Source organism: Mastomys coucha, unplaced genomic scaffold, assembly GCF_008632895.1.
Source record: "Mastomys coucha isolate ucsf_1 unplaced genomic scaffold, UCSF_Mcou_1 pScaffold9, whole genome shotgun sequence".
NCBI lineage: Eukaryota > Metazoa > Chordata > Mammalia > Rodentia > Muridae > Mastomys > Mastomys coucha.
Window position 1 is genome coordinate 66,124,354 of NW_022196915.1, and position 17,064 is coordinate 66,141,417.

Consider the following 17,064-nt stretch of genomic DNA (forward strand, 5'->3'; position numbering starts at 1 on the left):
ACACAAATGATTTAGCATGTGACACAAAGACAGGCAAGATAAATTGGCAGAGGACCTGATTTGATTTATACACCGAGAACACTGGCAAAGGTGAACAGGTTTGATGCTGGAGGTAGAGCTTAGTAGAATGCTTGCTGCTAGTCTGAGATGGGTCTTTCTCCTTCTTCTCTCTCAGGTAGGATCTTGCTATGTAGTGCAGGCTAGCCTGCTAATAGAGTCTAAGCTATCCTTGAACTTGAGGCAACCCCCCTGCCTTAGGATCTAGGAGTTCAAAGCTAACATGGCATGCCCTAGAGCTGGATTGCCTGAAGTATTTGCCATGTGCACTGGAACAAATCCAGGAAATGAGGCTCATAGTATAGGGCAGTGTGGGGCAGTGGTCTGCTCAGGTAACTTAGGCACAGTCAAGTATTTGGCTTTGAGCCCTGGAGCCCCTGTGGGCAGTTTCTGCTTGCAGGAGGCGGAAGGAACTTGGCCATAACTCCTGAGTCTTTGGTTCCTGTTTCAGTCACAACCCATCACAGCTGTCCCCAAAGGAGATGTGTGCTCTATCAGGCAGACAGTGCCCCAAGCTCCCAGCATTCTAGCTGGACCCTATCCCTGATCGTCTGACCACAGCACAGCCACACATGCCACGCCTCATGCAATAAAAGGGGCAGTTTGCCCCCTCCTCCCTCTCTCTCTGTCTTGCTCTCTTATTCTCTTGCTCTCTCCTCTCTTTCTTGCTCTTTGTTCTTCTCTTGCTTTCTTCCTTTCCTTTCTCTTTTCTCTCTCCTTCCTCTCCTTTTCTTCTTTTTACTTGACCAGCTTATTTTCTCCTTCCTACAATAAAATACCTCATTTATACATTGCCTCCTTTTTAACTGACGTGCACCCTGCCAGCATGCCTCAACACCAGGGAGAGAGAGCCATCGGCCTCAGCCCAGGCCCCACCTTTGGTACAACATCATAGATTCTGTATTACATGTGCACAAGCATGCATGCGGGCACACACATATACACACACATGCACGCCCACCTGCCCAAATACCAGTACAAAAAAGTGTTGGGAATGACAGTAAATGTTAACACATGACAGGAGTGGAGTAACAATTGGAACTTGTGTATCTGGTAGGAATTATAGTTTAATTTTACTTTACTGGGAATACCCTGATTGTATAGATGTGAATTAATTTGTGTTATGATATATTTTCAGGAAACTCTGAATCGGGTTACTTATTTCTGCTCTTTCTTACAGACCAAATGACAATATCATATTATTGTAATTTTTGTTTATCCAAGCAGTTGTTTTGCAGTGTAAGTACAATTGTAGCAGAATAAATACGGAGATGAGGTTGGATTACACAGAATGACTGCTTGTGAACAGGGCCATGAGGATAAGAGTGGCATAGGAGTTTACATTTCATGGTCTTGTTAAAACCAGATCAGCAGAGCACATTCTTATGGCCCATCTGCTAAGACTAAAGGTAGTTTTGAAATCTCTCATTCCCTTAACCGTACATTTGCATTCCCTGCCTGTCAAGATGAGGAGCCAAAAGGAAAATGGATTTTCCTAGAGCTGGAATGTTTCTCAGATACCGTCTAGTCCAAGATGCCCCTCCTCCTGCCGCCCAGTGTTCATGGCTGGTTCTTCCTAATGGTTCTTAAATCTTAGCCCATATCGCTGTCTAGTGGCATGACTGTTTCTTAGAACATCAGGCAACTGGAATTATAACATTAGGAAAGGTGCTTTGCATAATGTTTCGGCTAGAGTTCATCTGGAAAGCTTAGGGGGTTTGTTTCAATTTTTAAATGTAGATGCTGGCTTCTCTCCTGAGAATTTGAACCACTGGGTTTGGGGCTTTCGAGTCGTCTGTAATTTTACTGACTATTGCTATGGAAGCAGGTGACCTTGAGAGTGGTGTGTAGAGCCCTTAGGGTACAGGTAGGACATTGAGGCTACATGAGTCACCCTCAGAGCCTCCTGATCATTTTAGAAAAGAGTGAAAAGGTACTGCCAGGGAAAGCTTGTTCCTGTTAATAGAAATTAAATGACATGGCTGGGGGCTGGAAAGATGGCTCACGGAGTTAAGAGCACTTCCTGCTCTTGCAGAGGACTCATGCTCAATTCCCAGTGTCTCCATGGCAGTTATCAACCACCTGTAACTCCAGTTCCAGGGGCTCACATGCCTTCTTCTGGCCTCCCTGGGCACCAGGCATGAAAACAGCATACGTACATACATGTGGGGAGCACTCATTTACATTAAAAAAAAAAAACCACAGGGCTGGGGATATTGGTTATTGGTAAAGCACTTGCCCTAATGTGTTAAAGGCTTTGTGTTAAATTCCCAGTAATATTAACAGGGGTTTCTGTTGTAAGACAGGATTGTTGCTCAGTGGTTATTTTGAATCTTGGGGATCTTAGGATAAAGTCAACAGGACTTTTGTGTGTGTGTGTTGTGTTGTTTTTTGAGATAGGGTATCTCTAGGACAGGCTGGCCTCAAACTTGTAGCAGTCCTCCCGCCTCAGCCTCCCAGTGCTCTGATTTACAGGCATTGCACCATTCCTGGTTTTTGGAATATGATTTTGTGGTTACATTAGGAACATTATGCCCTGCTTGACTGATTGTTCCAAGTCTTTGTCACTCACTCTATGACAAAATCATTATAAAAAGATAGGTAATAGTGTGGGCTAGCTAAGGATATAGGCCTTTGAAAATAGAATTCTTAGCTATCAAATAATCCACAACGTGGAGTGCAGGATAGGAAGCCACAATAGTCATGTTTCAAAAAAGCAAAGTAATTGCATGTAAATTTGCACACAGGTCAGTTAAAAGGTACATACAGGTATTGCTTCCAGTCTCCTTGCTTTTCAAAGGTCTATAGCTATTTACAGAGGCGGGTAGAAAAAGGGGTTCAGCTTTTTGGGGTTCCAAACCAGTTATGAATCATGACTGAGCAGAAATAGGAAAGAACATTGGTTTTAGTGAATTGGTGACAATTGGGGTAGAACCACTTAAATTGTTCTTAATGACTATTTTAAAGATTTTATGTGTATGAATATCTGCTATACATATATGTGTATGTATAAAATATATATATATATGTGTATATATACACATATATATTATATATATATATATATATATATAATATATATGTGCATGCCTGGTGCCATGGAAACCTGCAGACAGTGTCAAGTCCCCCTTGAAAGTGTAGTGCCATGTGGGTGCTGGAGACTTACCTGGATCCTCTGCAAGGGCAACAGTGCTCTTCACTGCTGAGCCATGTCTCCAGCTCCTAAATTTGTTGTTTGAGATAGGGCCTTTCATTGTAGCCTTGGGTATCCTGGAACTCCATGTAGACCAGGTTGGCCCTGAACTTACAGAGATCTGTCTGCCTCTGCCTCCAGTGCTGGGATTAAAGTGTTTACCACCACTCTCAGTTTATTATTTGACATTTTCAATAGTGACTTACTTTGGCATAGTGTAGGTATATTGTTCCCAACCTACTAGTAACGTTTATGTTTCTGGTGGTAACATGCATACCATGCCAGGGGATGACGCTCATATTTTTATGTAAAAACAACTAAGATTGAAAAAGGTCCAGTGACATACATGTCTTGGAAAATAGTGTTAACTATTTACTAAGCTTAGATTATACATGCAGAAATCTATATTTATATATACATATGTATATATCATATTAAATATCTAAAAACTGAATTAAATACTTTTGACTATAAACAGTTTAAATAAAGCCTTTCGTAATAACTCCATTTAGATAAAACCAACTTGTTTTGAAAAATTGATTCTAATAATAGATCTTTTTTTCAAAATGAAATACACTGGAATATTCATGTAGAATATGAGCCTGCGTATATATGTATATACATGCACACACACAAATACCCTTTAAGAGGACTTCAGCTTTCCTTCATAACCAGAACACTTTATGCATGCAAAATGTTTTTTGCTAAGGTTAGTTATTGCTTATATTTGCATCTTCATGTTTATGATGTACTATCAAGGCTAGCAATGCATGTAGGCTTTTGTCCATTTCTTCCTACCCCCTGATAAATCAGTTAACTTCATGAGTATGGCCATTTCTATGAAGTGCACATTTTTTAACTGATCAATATAGCCAGCTTATACAGAAACCAACCACTCAATGCATCTGTGTTTTGTAAAATGGAGATTGTATTTCACTGTAATAAAATCTGATGTAAAATAAATGGTTGAGTGGATTGAATAATTGTATCTCTTCAATGTTAGAATTGTTTGGGGTGGTAGAAGAAATGTAGGGATGAGGCCCACAAGTTTTAAGACTGGCTGCAATGAATGTTACGTCAGTGATGTAAGTTATATGACGACACTGATACATAATCGAAACTTAGCAGTATGTTTATGCCCATTGGCCTACCACATCTAAGACTGAATTAACCCAGGTCACACTAGGACCTTGAAAACCACCCTCCAAAGTTCTACAAGTAGTAGTTTACACCACCGCTGAGAAACAAGTGTCTAAAATATTAAGTCATCGTTATCAATACAAGTGTCTGTCTGAACACACCAATAGGGTTCAGCCAAAATTCAATATTGCAAAAATCAGCTCTATTTGCAGTTTGGAATTGGCCTGCTTTGACACAATAGAGGATTAGTACAAAGTCATGGGAATCTTTTGCTTTTTTCTGTGTCTTTTCTGCCTTAAACAAATGTTCTTTCTTTCCCCCCCTTGACTCCTCTCTCTCCAAAAGTAATCTTAGACTTTCCCTGAGAGAACATTTGGGTCCCCTGTCATCCAGCCTTGAGCTTAACCAACAAATACTTGTTTTTAAAACTGTTGCTGTCCTTTGTATTCAGTGACTTTTTATAACAGTGATCCCTCATCTGTAAAAAGTAAGCATTCCATTTCTGTGTCCATCTGGGTCCATCTTCCATCCAAGAGAATGTTAAAGCATCTTGCAGGAGACCTCTAGCTTTCTGTTATGACCTGTGCTCCTTTCTTGGCTGCCCTTTGACCTCTGGAGTGCCCTCCACCCAGGTGCTTCACATAACATGAAAGTCTAGCCAGCCACCTCCTTAACGTAGAGTCTGACTGGTTCCCACTTCTGATCAATATAGCCAGCTTATACAGAAACCAACCACTCAATGCATCTGTGTTGACGTCATATAAGGTATGACGTCTGTCTGTCTATCTTGATATTTCCTACTGAAGTTCTCCATTTCCGATCTGTCCCAGCAATGCCACGCCTCTTTCCCCTTCCCCAGCCTACCCGCTCTGCCTGGAATGCCCACCTCTCACTTTGTGGGCTAGCTCTTGCTTATGTGAAGCCTTCCAAGTTGGAGTTCAAGAAGGCCTTTGCTTCTATCCTCAGTTTTGAATCCTGACTATCTATATCTCTTTGATCTTGTTTCTAGGATTCAGCGTCAAGTTTCTGGGCACCATGGGTGTGCGAGCATGGAGAGAACCGTACAGCCCGTGTTTTGCTTGGTTAAAAAAAAAGCAAACCACTTTAAAGATTAAGCTTGAAAAACTGAACTACATACAGGCTGTAGCTTCTGCCTGAGAACAGCGTGACATCATTACACGTGTGTTCTTTCTCTGGGTGCTGGTCCGATCCTCTTCATCCCACTAAGTGGAAGCATTTAATAGCCAGGCTTTAAAAATTCTGTGTTTACGGATTTTAATTGGCAAACACACAGTTACAAGGCTTGTTCAAAAGGGGAGAGTGTTGGCATTAAGACCCTTCTGTTATCTCAGAATTTTGTTTGGATAAAAATTTCAGGGAAGTTGGGTCTCTTCCCCTCCACACACACACACTGTAAGATTCAAACTAATGTCAAAATCACAAATATTTCAGTGTCCTCCTGATCTAATATTGCAGTTTCTGAGAACCATGCTTGTTCCTGAGGGCTTTCCTGTCATAAGTAAGCATGCTACCCCTCTCCAGTCATCCCTGTCAGGCGGCTCTACCAGGCCTGCTTCCGGGACAGTCACTGCCTGATCGTTAGATCTGTACTAGACACTGGACACGTAAAGCCATGGTGCTGCTTGCTCCGAGGCCACTTACGGAGAACACAGTAGAGTGTGAAGACTTCCTAAATCCCTCCAGGTGTCTAATTTACCGTGTCAGGCATTGTTCTTTATTCTAGTACTTTCTTCCTGCAAGGTAACCAAGATAGGGTTCCTCTGTATAGCCTGGCTTTCCTAGAACTTGCTCTGTAGATCAGACTGGCCTCAAATTTAGAAATTTGTCTGCTTCTGCCTTCTGAGTGCTGGTTCAAAGGCATGGCCCAGCTTGCAAGGTGACTTTTTTTTTTTTTTTAAAGATTTATTTTATTTATGTGTATGAGTACACTGTAGCTGTACAGATGGCCGTGAGTCATCATGTGTGTGGCTGCTGGGAATTGAACTCAGAACCTCTGTTGGTCCTGCTTTCTCCGGACCACTCGCTCCTTGTAACTCACTTGTAGCTGTCTTCAGACACACCAGAAGAGGACATCAGATCTCTTTATGAGTGGTTGTGAGCTGGGATTGCTGGGATCCGAACTCAGGACTTTCGGAAGAGCAGTTAGTGCTTTTACCCACTGAGCCATCTTGCCAGCCCGAAAGGTGACTCTTAACATAGGGCTGTCCCTTGTTAATCACTTGCCAGCGGGAGCTAGAGGTGATAATTCCATGGGGTACCACAGTGAAGACTGCAATGAATTTCATTAGATGAGTTTCATCCTATGTCCCTCCCCCCTTTTGTTTGAAGTTTGTTTCTTTTTTCCCCTTTGTTCATTCCTTCCTTCCTTCCTTTTCCTGGGAACTTTGGGCACACTTACAAGACTGCAAATAACAGTGAAGAACAGTGAAGTTAAGAACATTTGAATTCCATATAAACAATAGAACCATTGGGATGATTTCAGTCATGATTTGATTAAAAGGAATTCAAGTATATGACAGATCTGGGACAAACTGTAAATAACTTTTTATGTTTTATTTCAAAGGTAGCTTTTAAAGACTTGCAGTCGACTTTATTGATAAAGCAAATAGTAAAGGGATAATAATCGTAGACTTAAACTACCCTTTCAGTACATTTGCGCACAGTGGTGCACAACAGAGGTTCTGTTGCAGCGTTTAAGATAACATTATTCAGGTTGATTATAAAATACTTTGTGGTCCCTTGGCATGAACATGCTCTACGCTTCTTTGGTTCTCAACTCTTATGTTGATTCTTGCTTGGCAGTCCTGACAGATGAACTGGATTTACACCATGCCCAAGATGCGGGCAACCCACCAGCTGCATGGCATGATCACTCTGCAGGCTGAGCGACATCCTTGGTAATTGTAAGGCCATGGATAGTAGCCTCCCAGCGGCTCGCAGATCTTCTGGCAGTGGGTGTAGCTCCGCCTGCACTCTATACAGCAGATTCCTTCGTGATCCAGTCTAGGGTCAAATGTCATGCTTCCTCCCTCCTGCTGCTGTGACAGGAGAGAGACAGTTATTTCCTTCCCTCTCCTGAGAGGATGGCATGCCTGCTATTTCAGAATAAGAGCCCGAGTTCACTGCTTCAAGACATCAGCACAGTCAGTTACAAGTTTCAGACTCGTAACCTGCTACCACTCAGAATCCCTTCTGACATCAAGGAACCTTTGCCTACTTGACCTGTCGCCAGCAGAGAGTTGCGTGGTGTCTTAATGATACCGTTAAGTTCCTCCATGCCTGTAAAGAGCCATGGTTATCATTCACTCAGTAGTGACCCACTTTGTTTTAAATAACATTTAAAAAGAAGCTTTAAGATCAAAGGGGACATTCTAACTGCTACTTAGAAGTTTCAGGCGGTGGACATGGATGTCTTCCTTTAGACTCACTGCTCTGGGGCCAGGCTAGCTTCCCATTCCAGCTCCACGGTTCCCAGAGCTCTGCTGAGTCATTTGCTGTCCCCTGCCTGTATATCAGCAGCAGAACATGGAGAAGAGCCTTGGGTGTTCCCTAACACGAGTGTATGGCTGAAGGAAGATTCCACCGTGGTTGCCAGGCAGATCACAGTACTGCACTCTGCTCTATTTTATATCTGGTTTAACTTTTCGACAACCTATCGGTCAGGTCTTTGCATGCTTTTAAATGTGCATTAAATGTACTGGCAAGATGCCCTTGTTTTGATTTACTTGGGAGCATTGGTGGGGTGATACAGGGTCTCACACTAGCCCAGGTTAGCCTTAAAGTCAATATGTAGCCCAGGTCGGCCTTGATCTTGGAGCAGTCCTTGCTTCAATCTCTTGAATGTTGGAACTACAGTTATGAGCACCACACTCAGTAAAATCCCGTTTTAAATTCTCTATTTAACCTCAACACTTGTCCTGGATGTATCAGGCTCTGCCCTGTGAATTGGTTTGTTGTTTTTTTTTCTTTTTTAAAGTCTACTCGATTTGAGGAGAGTCAAAATTTCCTTGAAAGTGGGAAAACCTTTATGGCTCATCGATACACTGGCTTATTTTGACAGCTGTTAACTCGTTGTCAAGTTTACTTGTTTTTCTGAAGTACTGTAAAGAGGGTTCTGATACGAATGTAAGGAAGATTGAAGGCACCATGACATTTCAGATAAGGAATGAGAAGGAAAAGTACTTTTAAAAAGACTGAGTGGTTAATACCTATCTACACTGCATTGCCACTTGCGCCTCCACCTGCGCCTCCACCTGCACCGCCACTTGCACCTCCACCACCTGCGCCGCCACCTGCGCTATCACCTGCACTGCCACCTGCGCCGCCACCTGCGCCTCCACCTGCACCGCCACCTGCACCTCCACCTGCACTGCCACCTGCACCTCCACCTGCACTGCCACCTGCACTGCCACCTGCGCTATCACCTGCACTGCCACTTGTACTTCTGCTGTCACACCCACAGAATCACCACTGCTAACACTGTCTGAGGCATCTGTTCGATACTGCCTTCAGAATGCCTGCCTCATTCCCTCAGACCACTCTTCAGTTCTTCAGACTACTTTCCCCTTATCTCTAGAAATAGACTCATTTAGAACAATAAGCAGACAGCCCTGATTAATTGCAGACTTCTCTGGGCTGGAGGGTGTGTACGTGTCAATGGAGGTGTTTCCTCACAGGGAGGCTTATTAGGATTAACAAAATTGGGATGAAATCTCAAGCTGTTGCTGGAGGGTTGTTCCTTAGAGAAGCATGTGAAGGACAGATCTTGAGGAAAATGCTTAAGGTATTTTTGCTTAAAACTCAGCACATGATAAAGAGAAAGTTGATATAATTGGGTTTTTTTTAGGGGATGTGGATTACTCAAATCTGTAGCCAGGACAGACAAGTCGCACCCTGCCCTTCTGTAAAGTGTCTGATAGCTTCAGACCTTGAACAAATTCATCTAGCCTGGCTACCTGGGGAATAAACTATATTAAATTTTATTTGCCTATTCAGATTATACTTCTTGTTATTCTTTGAGCTTAGGGAATAAAGTGCTATGGTGTTCTGAATTTTCTGATAAGCCTTGGGTTATTTGGAGAATACCTTTTGCTCTAAATCCTTCTAAAATACATTAGTCTAAAATGATAAACCAGAAAATACGTTTGTAATATGTGAAGCAGTGTAGGACTATAGGGTGTGGGGAGAGAACACACAAAGGATTTAGGGCAGTGGCTCTCAACCTTGCTAACCCTTTAATGCACTTCCCCATGTTATGGTAACCACCCCCCCCAACTGTTAAAATTATTTTTGTTGCTACTTTATAACTGAATCTTGCCACTGTTATGAATCATAATAAAAAATATCTATGTTTTCCAATGGGCTTAGGTGACCCCTGTGAAAATATCATTCAACCCCCAAAGGGGTTTTGACCCACAGGTTGAGAACCACTGATGTAGTGTAAAAAGATGGTCAGCCTTACACATAATTTGAGACAGGCGTGATAAATAGGCAGAAGACATAATATGTGCACCTAAGAGAGTGGCAAAGGTGATCAGTTTTAATAGGGCCTGGAGCAGGGTCAGTTGTAGGATGCATACTTTACTTAGCAAGCATGAGGCTTGTATTCAGTAGCCCTATGCCTCGCCATACCATAAGTCCAAGAAAGTCTGATAAGAAGTAGGACCTTCCATCACCTTTCACAGACACATAGATGGTGTGTCTCTTGGAAAACAATTTGGTAACCTCCAGTAAAATCTACAAGTCCTGTCTACTTGGATGCGTTAGGGCTGTGCTCCGGTATTTATGCCAAAGACATACTTACATCATAGTGTCTTGGTGCTAAATCTGCCTCACCTAGATCATTTGGAGGGGTACCACAGCAGCCTTAGCAGTATCGGATGAGAGGGAGAGACTTTATGCCCGCCCAAACCAAATTAGTTATGTGAGAATGCTGCTAACTGGCTAGAAGCCACTAACTGAATGTGGTGCAGTATAAGAGAGACAGAACTCTTCCCAAATGCTATATTCTAATTGGAAAGCAGAATGGACTTTTTGTGCTGAAAAGGTGTGTTTTTCTCTGTGCATAATCCTGCAAAGAAATGGAGGACATAGCCACTAAAAAACTGTTACAGAGATGATGTCTGGGATATAAGGTTTTGGAAGCTCAACTTCACTGTACATTTTTACTATAATTTTTAAAACTGTGCTCATGCTTTATTTTAAAAACCATCAACAGATACATATTCTGTTTTCATTCTCTTCAAAGTATAGTAATAGTAAGTTATAAATGTTTCTTAGATTTGGGGGTTTTACTACCTTAGTGCCCTTCTTACAGACCTCAGTTTTCAGCACTTCGGCTTAGAGCATTACCTGTGTGAGAACCTATCCCGTCTGGGCTGAGAGGAACTGTGCTGAATGGATGGCCAGAGTGGATAGAAAGAAGCAGGGAAAGCGAACACTTTGATTCTGTGTGTTGCCTTGAGGGCATACTCTTGGGAGCATTTTTAAATGGTCAGATTCCTGATATTATTTATTTTCATGGATTTTCCCCCTCTGATCAAAACAAAAATGAAAAAACAAAAAAAATAAAAAACCCCAAACAACCCTCCAGCAATCTCCCCTGCTCCCCTCACACGGGAAACGACTTTGAATTTGCACCAAACCCGTGAAGAGGCAGTCTCTGCTTGTATGAAACCTCACTTAGGAATACCCTTCCAGCACCACATGCAATGCATTTGTCTGGGCTTGTCATGAAAATACCAGTACGCACGTGGTAAGGATTGTCAGGGTTGAAAGGTTCTGCATCATCCTGAACATTGGGTCTGGTTCCGTTACTCAGTCTTCCAGGGCCTGCGTCACCTCTAGGTTCGCTGTGTGGTCTTCTTGTGGTAGAGGGAGCACTGTTTCTCACTACTTCTCTTCTCTCTCTTTGGATTTCTGCAAAATTTGCTGTAAATTAATTCCTTTACGTGAACAACTAAAGCAATTAGATCTGCATTTTAGAGTGACGATTGCAGGTATGAGCCATGCCCTAGCTTCCCACTCGATTTCATAATAACTGAAAGTTTCATAATACAGACACTGGGAGCTGGTTGACAAACTTCTGTTTTCAAGCCCCGCCTCCCCACCTTTTCTCCTCACTTCACTATAGGAACGGAGCAAATAAAATAGTACTCATTGTCCCTACCTTCTTTGCGGTGAGGAATAGCCAGGTAAGCTATTTCTAGATCTAAAACATAGAATAGGTTAGCGCCATGTGTGGGAAAGCCTAATTTACTTTCTTGATAGAAGAGGACAGAGAGTTGTTTCTGTGAGTTTTTTCCTGTGCTATCTGGAATTTGGAACTGAGAAGTAAGGGCAAGGCTGATGAGTCAGCACGATACAGAGAGCAGGATGGTGAGCAGAAAGGAGACTAAGGTGGGAGTGGCCACAAAGCCAGAAACCTCACATCTATTGACTTTGGCTTATATATACAGTGCAACTTATATGTTGAAAACACTGTTGTTCTGGTATGCTGTAACCTGAAGCCTTATGTACTCTTAAGTAGATACATACATACATATACATTTACTTAGAATATATGGGAGTGGGAGTATGTGTGTGTGTACCATATATAAATAATATAAATAATTGATTATATAGATAGAAAGCTTTACATTTTCATATGAGATATTGTCTTGCTTAATTCTTAGAAAACAAACCCTACGGGATAGAAAAGTCTGATGTTGTTATGCATAAGGGTACACACCAAGTGGCTGGCCAAGATCACAGACTTAGTGACAGCAAGGTCTAGACAGGAGCCCTGGCTTCCAACCTAGCGCTCCGGTTACCCATCTCAGCGTGAATTGTGCAGTGCAGCTGACAGGTGAGTAACAGAGATGGAAGGTAGGGCATGGCATTTACGGTAGAGTCTCCCTGAGCCTTAGCTTCTTTGTCTAAAATGGAGATGGCAGTATCTCATTCATAGGCTAATGATAGGGCTAATTAAAACCACACCTAAGGGCCTTGGCATATAATAAGCATACAAAATGTTAGGCACCGTTCTTATAATTTGTTGTTTTTGAGAACTAAGATGTGCTTTGAAGCTGTATGTAGCTTCCAAAAATAGCATTGTTAGAGAAGCACCAAGAAGACCTGAATTCAGCTCATACCTCCTCAGCTAGTTGAAGGACCTCAGACAAATCAGTGTCTTAGTCTTAGGATCTTTCTCTGGATCTTGGGAATATGAGTTATATCAACAGTTACTGGTAAAGAGTAAACGAGGGCAGTGTGTTGCTCTAGTACATCGGCTGTCCGCTTCTGGTCTGTGTCCACCTACTGTCCACCTTTGATTATCTGCCTCCGTGATACTGCTGATCTGTTGTCACTAACGGCCAATGTGCAGGCTGCAAGACCTTTACTAGAACCAGACAGGGACTGGGCATCATAGAGGAGAGATTTAATTTCCTCATTTTATCATAAAATATAGGTGCACTTATTACAGGTCAGGGGAAACTCATTTTAATGCCTATGATATTCCTATGCATATACCCACATTTACCTAGTCCTTTGCTAATCTGAGGGATTTATATGGTGTCTCCATTGTGGTGCATGTTTTGGGGAGGGGGTGCTGTGTATCAAACCAGGCAAGCACTCTATCACTGATCTATACCTCTAGCCCACACCTCCAGTAATTCTTGTGTAGATATTGTATTGACTGAGTGTGTTTATGCTCAAAGGGTGAAGGGACCATCTTAGACATAGGGAATGAGCTTGTCTCCACGGGTTCTATCGTTCATCTTGGTACTGCCGTTTGTCCAGTCTCCAACCCCACTCCCTGTCTCCTGCAGTGTATTTTTATAGCATCTCCTATTATTAATATACAGTCTACTTAGTTCATGTGTATCTAGGTCACCGCTTAGTTAACCTTAGGTGTTGTTCCTTAGGAGTCATCTACCTTGTGTTTTCTTTTTATATTCATCTTTTACCAGGACCTGGGGCTCACCAATTAGAGTGCTAGCTGGCCACTGATCCTTATCCACTGAGTTGCCTTCCCAGCCCTGCTGGAAGGACACTCTGAGATTATAATTTGTTTTCTGTGGCATTCCCTTTGTGTCTCTCACCTAGAACAAGTTACATGGCACAGGATAGACCTTCATAAGTGTCATTTTGTAAATGACACTTTATAAATGAGTAAGTGAATGAACTCCAGGGAGTTCGGCGGCTTGTCTTGAGATCAGGGAGAGCTCTGTGTGGTAGCGTGGGGGATTCTAGTCCATTAATGGAAAGGACAATGGCTCTGGGTGGTAGACAGCAAAAAGGCCTCACCCAGATGACAGTAGTGGGGACTGGAAATTGGGGTGCGGCCATGAGATGGGGATACATGGACAGGGACTGCATGCAGCGAGTGCATTTCAAGGCCTTGCTAGCTCTAAGGTCTTGGGACATTATTTCTTCCTGAGCCTGCCAATGACTTCAGGGTCCTTCTCAACCCTCTGCCAGGTGTGGTACTACTTGGCGCAGGCTGAGAGAAGCATCTTCTCCAGGCTTTGGAGCAAGATGAGACTTGGGAATAGTGAGTATCAGTTGGTCATGGTAGAATCAGAAATCTATACTTCCTATGCCCAGTAGGCTATTGTTTTGATTGTGGTAAAGCAGGCATAGCAATAGACAGGGTATGATATAGCACAGGCTGGCCTTGCTCACTGTGTAGCTGAGGATAGCCTTCAGTTGATCCTCCTGCTTCAGCCTTCCTAGTGCCCAGATTTTTTTTTTTTTTTTTTAATTTGGCTGGAGAGACATCCATGGGTGCTGGGAACCGAACTCTTATATTTTTGGTTGTGAGCCTAGCCTTTAACGGCTGAGCCATCTCTCCAGCCCCCTAGTGCCCAGATTAACAAGCAGTGCTTGCTAGCAGGCCCAGCTCATTTTAGCAAGTTTTATTTGTACAGTTCAGGGCATTATGTGCATTCACCAGTAGTGCTGTATAACCCTCACTACCATCCATCTATTTTTTTTTCAGGTTAACTGTTCTTTCTATTCTCAACAGTGTCCTGACAAGCCAGTGGGCTTAATGCCCACATTTTGTCCATTCCCTCATTGCTGTCTTCTACTACTCAATGATAAAACCTTTTTGAAAACAGCCTGTCTCACATATGCAAGGAGAGAGACCTCCCTCTTCACCTGAGCCACAGCTACAAAGTAGGCCTCGGGGAGACCAGTGTGTTGACAGCAGTAGAAATGAAGTGTGAAGCCCTTTGGGGATGAGAGAGGGTGAGGCCTTGCTGAGATCACCTGGCCTTTGTCACCCAGAAATGGCTCAGAAGTGAGCTCCCCTCGCCTGACAACCAAGGGGTCCGTCCCTGCACTTATTTTCTCTGGGTTTGGAAGCCGATGCTTGAGCCTTGAACATGAGGAATCTTAGCCTATACCCACAGCAGCTTTTGGCTGTCCCATAATTCTGGGTTCGAATATAATAAAGCCTCGGCAGCGTGACAGCTTCTTAGTCCCCTGATGCTGTGCTTTGAGAATAAGGAAATGTAAAATTGGAAGGTGAGAACAACTGAGATTAAGGGGCAGTACAGGGAGAAGCAGGGGTGTCATAAATAAGCACCACAGCTAGGAGTAGTGCTCTGTCTTCCTGCCCTGCCTCCTGTTAACCCTGCTGTGCCTTCGCTTCCACGCTGCAGGTGCACCCCCCGGTCCCACCCCCACCCGGTCATTTTCCTTCTCTTGTATCTCTCATGCTAACTGAACCAAGGTTCAGTCAACAAACATCCCAAGCTGCCTGATTGGTCCCACCATGCTCAGGCCAGTGGAGGGGGCTCCCAAGAGCCACGAAGACAGGGAACATCCCAAACCCTGTTAGATCTAACACTTTACCTTTTGGATACATGGGCTTAAGCCAGAAAATAGGCAGGTCGCTACAGAGTTCAAGGATTTTAGAACTCAAGAAGCTGTTGTCCTTCACAGGCTGGTCCACGGCCACCCAAATCAGAGAGTTCTCTTCATATTTAACTGGCATGATCTTGCCTTCCTGTAAAGGTGAAATGCATGTGAGCAGAGGAGGGTGGTGCATGCTGCTTGTTGAGTCGGGCTAAGGAAGGATTATTTTGCTTTGTGCAAACTCAGGGACAATTCTGAGTGCACATGTGATGCATGTACACAGTAAGGCTCCAGTCTTTAGTCTCCTCGGGACCCAGCACACCTCCCCACACCCTGCTTCTAGACAGCTGCAGTGTGTGAACAGAAGTGTTTAGAGTGGAAGTGAAAATTACTTGATACCAACTTTGAGATTTAGGTTAATCTGATGTTTTCGATCAAAGATGTGTTTGAGGAGAAGCAATCGAACAGACCCTGAAATCCTATAAAGGACAGAGGAACCCCTCATTTGAAGTGAGAAATCTTTTGGGGGTTTTTGTTCTGCAGCTTCCAAACAACAATGGAAAAAGCAAGTGATTGGTTCTTTAATGTCTCCAGTTCAAAGTGTTATTTTAATATAAACCATTTCTCCTGTTCCTAGCTATAACAAAACTTATCTCAGATGTTCCTCACATCAAGCACGCCACTGCGATTTCAAAGCTAAGCCCTGGATTTCCTTCTACAGAGAGATACTCAGGACGGTTTGATAACCCAGGAGACAAATTTAGTTTTTGCCAAGTTGTTCCTTTCATGTATTTATTACTTTGCAGTAGGTTGAAGAAATTAAAATGGTTTTTTCCCTCACGACAGGTAAAAGCAGCACTTCATTTGTGTTTTCTCCCTCAGGCATATGGTTGCATTAAACAGCTTAAAGTTATTGGAGGAAGGTAACACCCAGGTAATCCAGTTATTTACCTTAAGTCAAATGGCTCCATCCAGGAAATGACTGCTCTTTGAGCACAGTAGCCTTTTAAAGTTATACAAAACTGTTGAAAAATTTATGAGAGCAAGTGGCTCATAAATCTGCCCCGTCATAGCCTGAAGGGGGTGGAGAGGAGGAGATGTTCAGGATGACACACATAGATGCGTCCTGTGAGCCAGGGATATTGTCAGTCTGGGAGCACGTGGGCTACAACATGGCAGATTTACCCAACTGTACTTTCTGCATTGATTTTTATCTACAAGAAGATCTATCTTGCATTTGGTAAACAATAGAAGCATGAGGCAGTCTGCTCTTGCCTAAGAATCAAGTGCAATGATTAAAATACAAAAGTATTTACCATACTTGAATCACTATTTTCAAGTATTATTATCTGAAATTGAGGGTACCTGAAATATTTGACTAAAAAGGCTCTTAAAAGTAGAGTCGTAGGTGGGCATAGTGACTCGTGCCTTAAATCTTAGCACTTGGGAGGCAGAGTCAGAGACAAGCAGATCTCTGTGTGTTAAAGGCCAATCTGATACAGACACACACACACACACACACACACACGAGTTCCACAATAATGTGTTTATAAAAAGATAAAGAGAGGGGAGATATGTTCTATGGAGGTGTGGTAAGGTGTGGGGGAAGGAGGTGCTTTGGCGGACCCATGCCAAGGCATCCCTTCCCCCTGAGGGACCAGGAGGGGAGTTAAGAGGGTAGCAGAGGCAGAGAAAGACAGAGAGAGAAGTAGAGGAGTAGAGGCTGGCCATGAACGCCTGGAGGGAAGGGAATGGGGAGAGAGGGGGAAAGGGGTGAAGGGACAGAGCAGGGAGCAAGAAGGGAAGAG

The 17,064-nt window shown here is 43.1% G+C and overlaps 1 protein-coding gene across 2 annotated transcripts in view; it reads right to left on the reverse strand.

Moving 5' to 3' along the window:
- Positions 1 to 6,945: 6,945 nt before the first annotated feature.
- Positions 6,946 to 17,064, reverse strand: part of Cnmd (chondromodulin) — a 26,467-nt gene continuing 16,348 nt past the window's right edge. Inside the window, exons 5-7 of one of the 2 annotated variants that reach the window (XM_031362406.1) lie at positions 15,254 to 15,407; positions 11,163 to 11,329; positions 6,946 to 7,446 (exon numbers count right to left, since the gene is read on the reverse strand). In XM_031362406.1, coding sequence (XP_031218266.1) covers positions 7,234 to 7,446; positions 11,163 to 11,329; positions 15,254 to 15,407 — 534 coding nt within the window. In that variant the 3' untranslated portion in view covers positions 6,946 to 7,233. Of the gene's footprint in view, positions 7,450 to 11,162; positions 11,330 to 15,253; positions 15,408 to 17,064 lie in introns of both variants that reach the window. The other variant, XM_031362405.1, reaches the window with a different exon arrangement.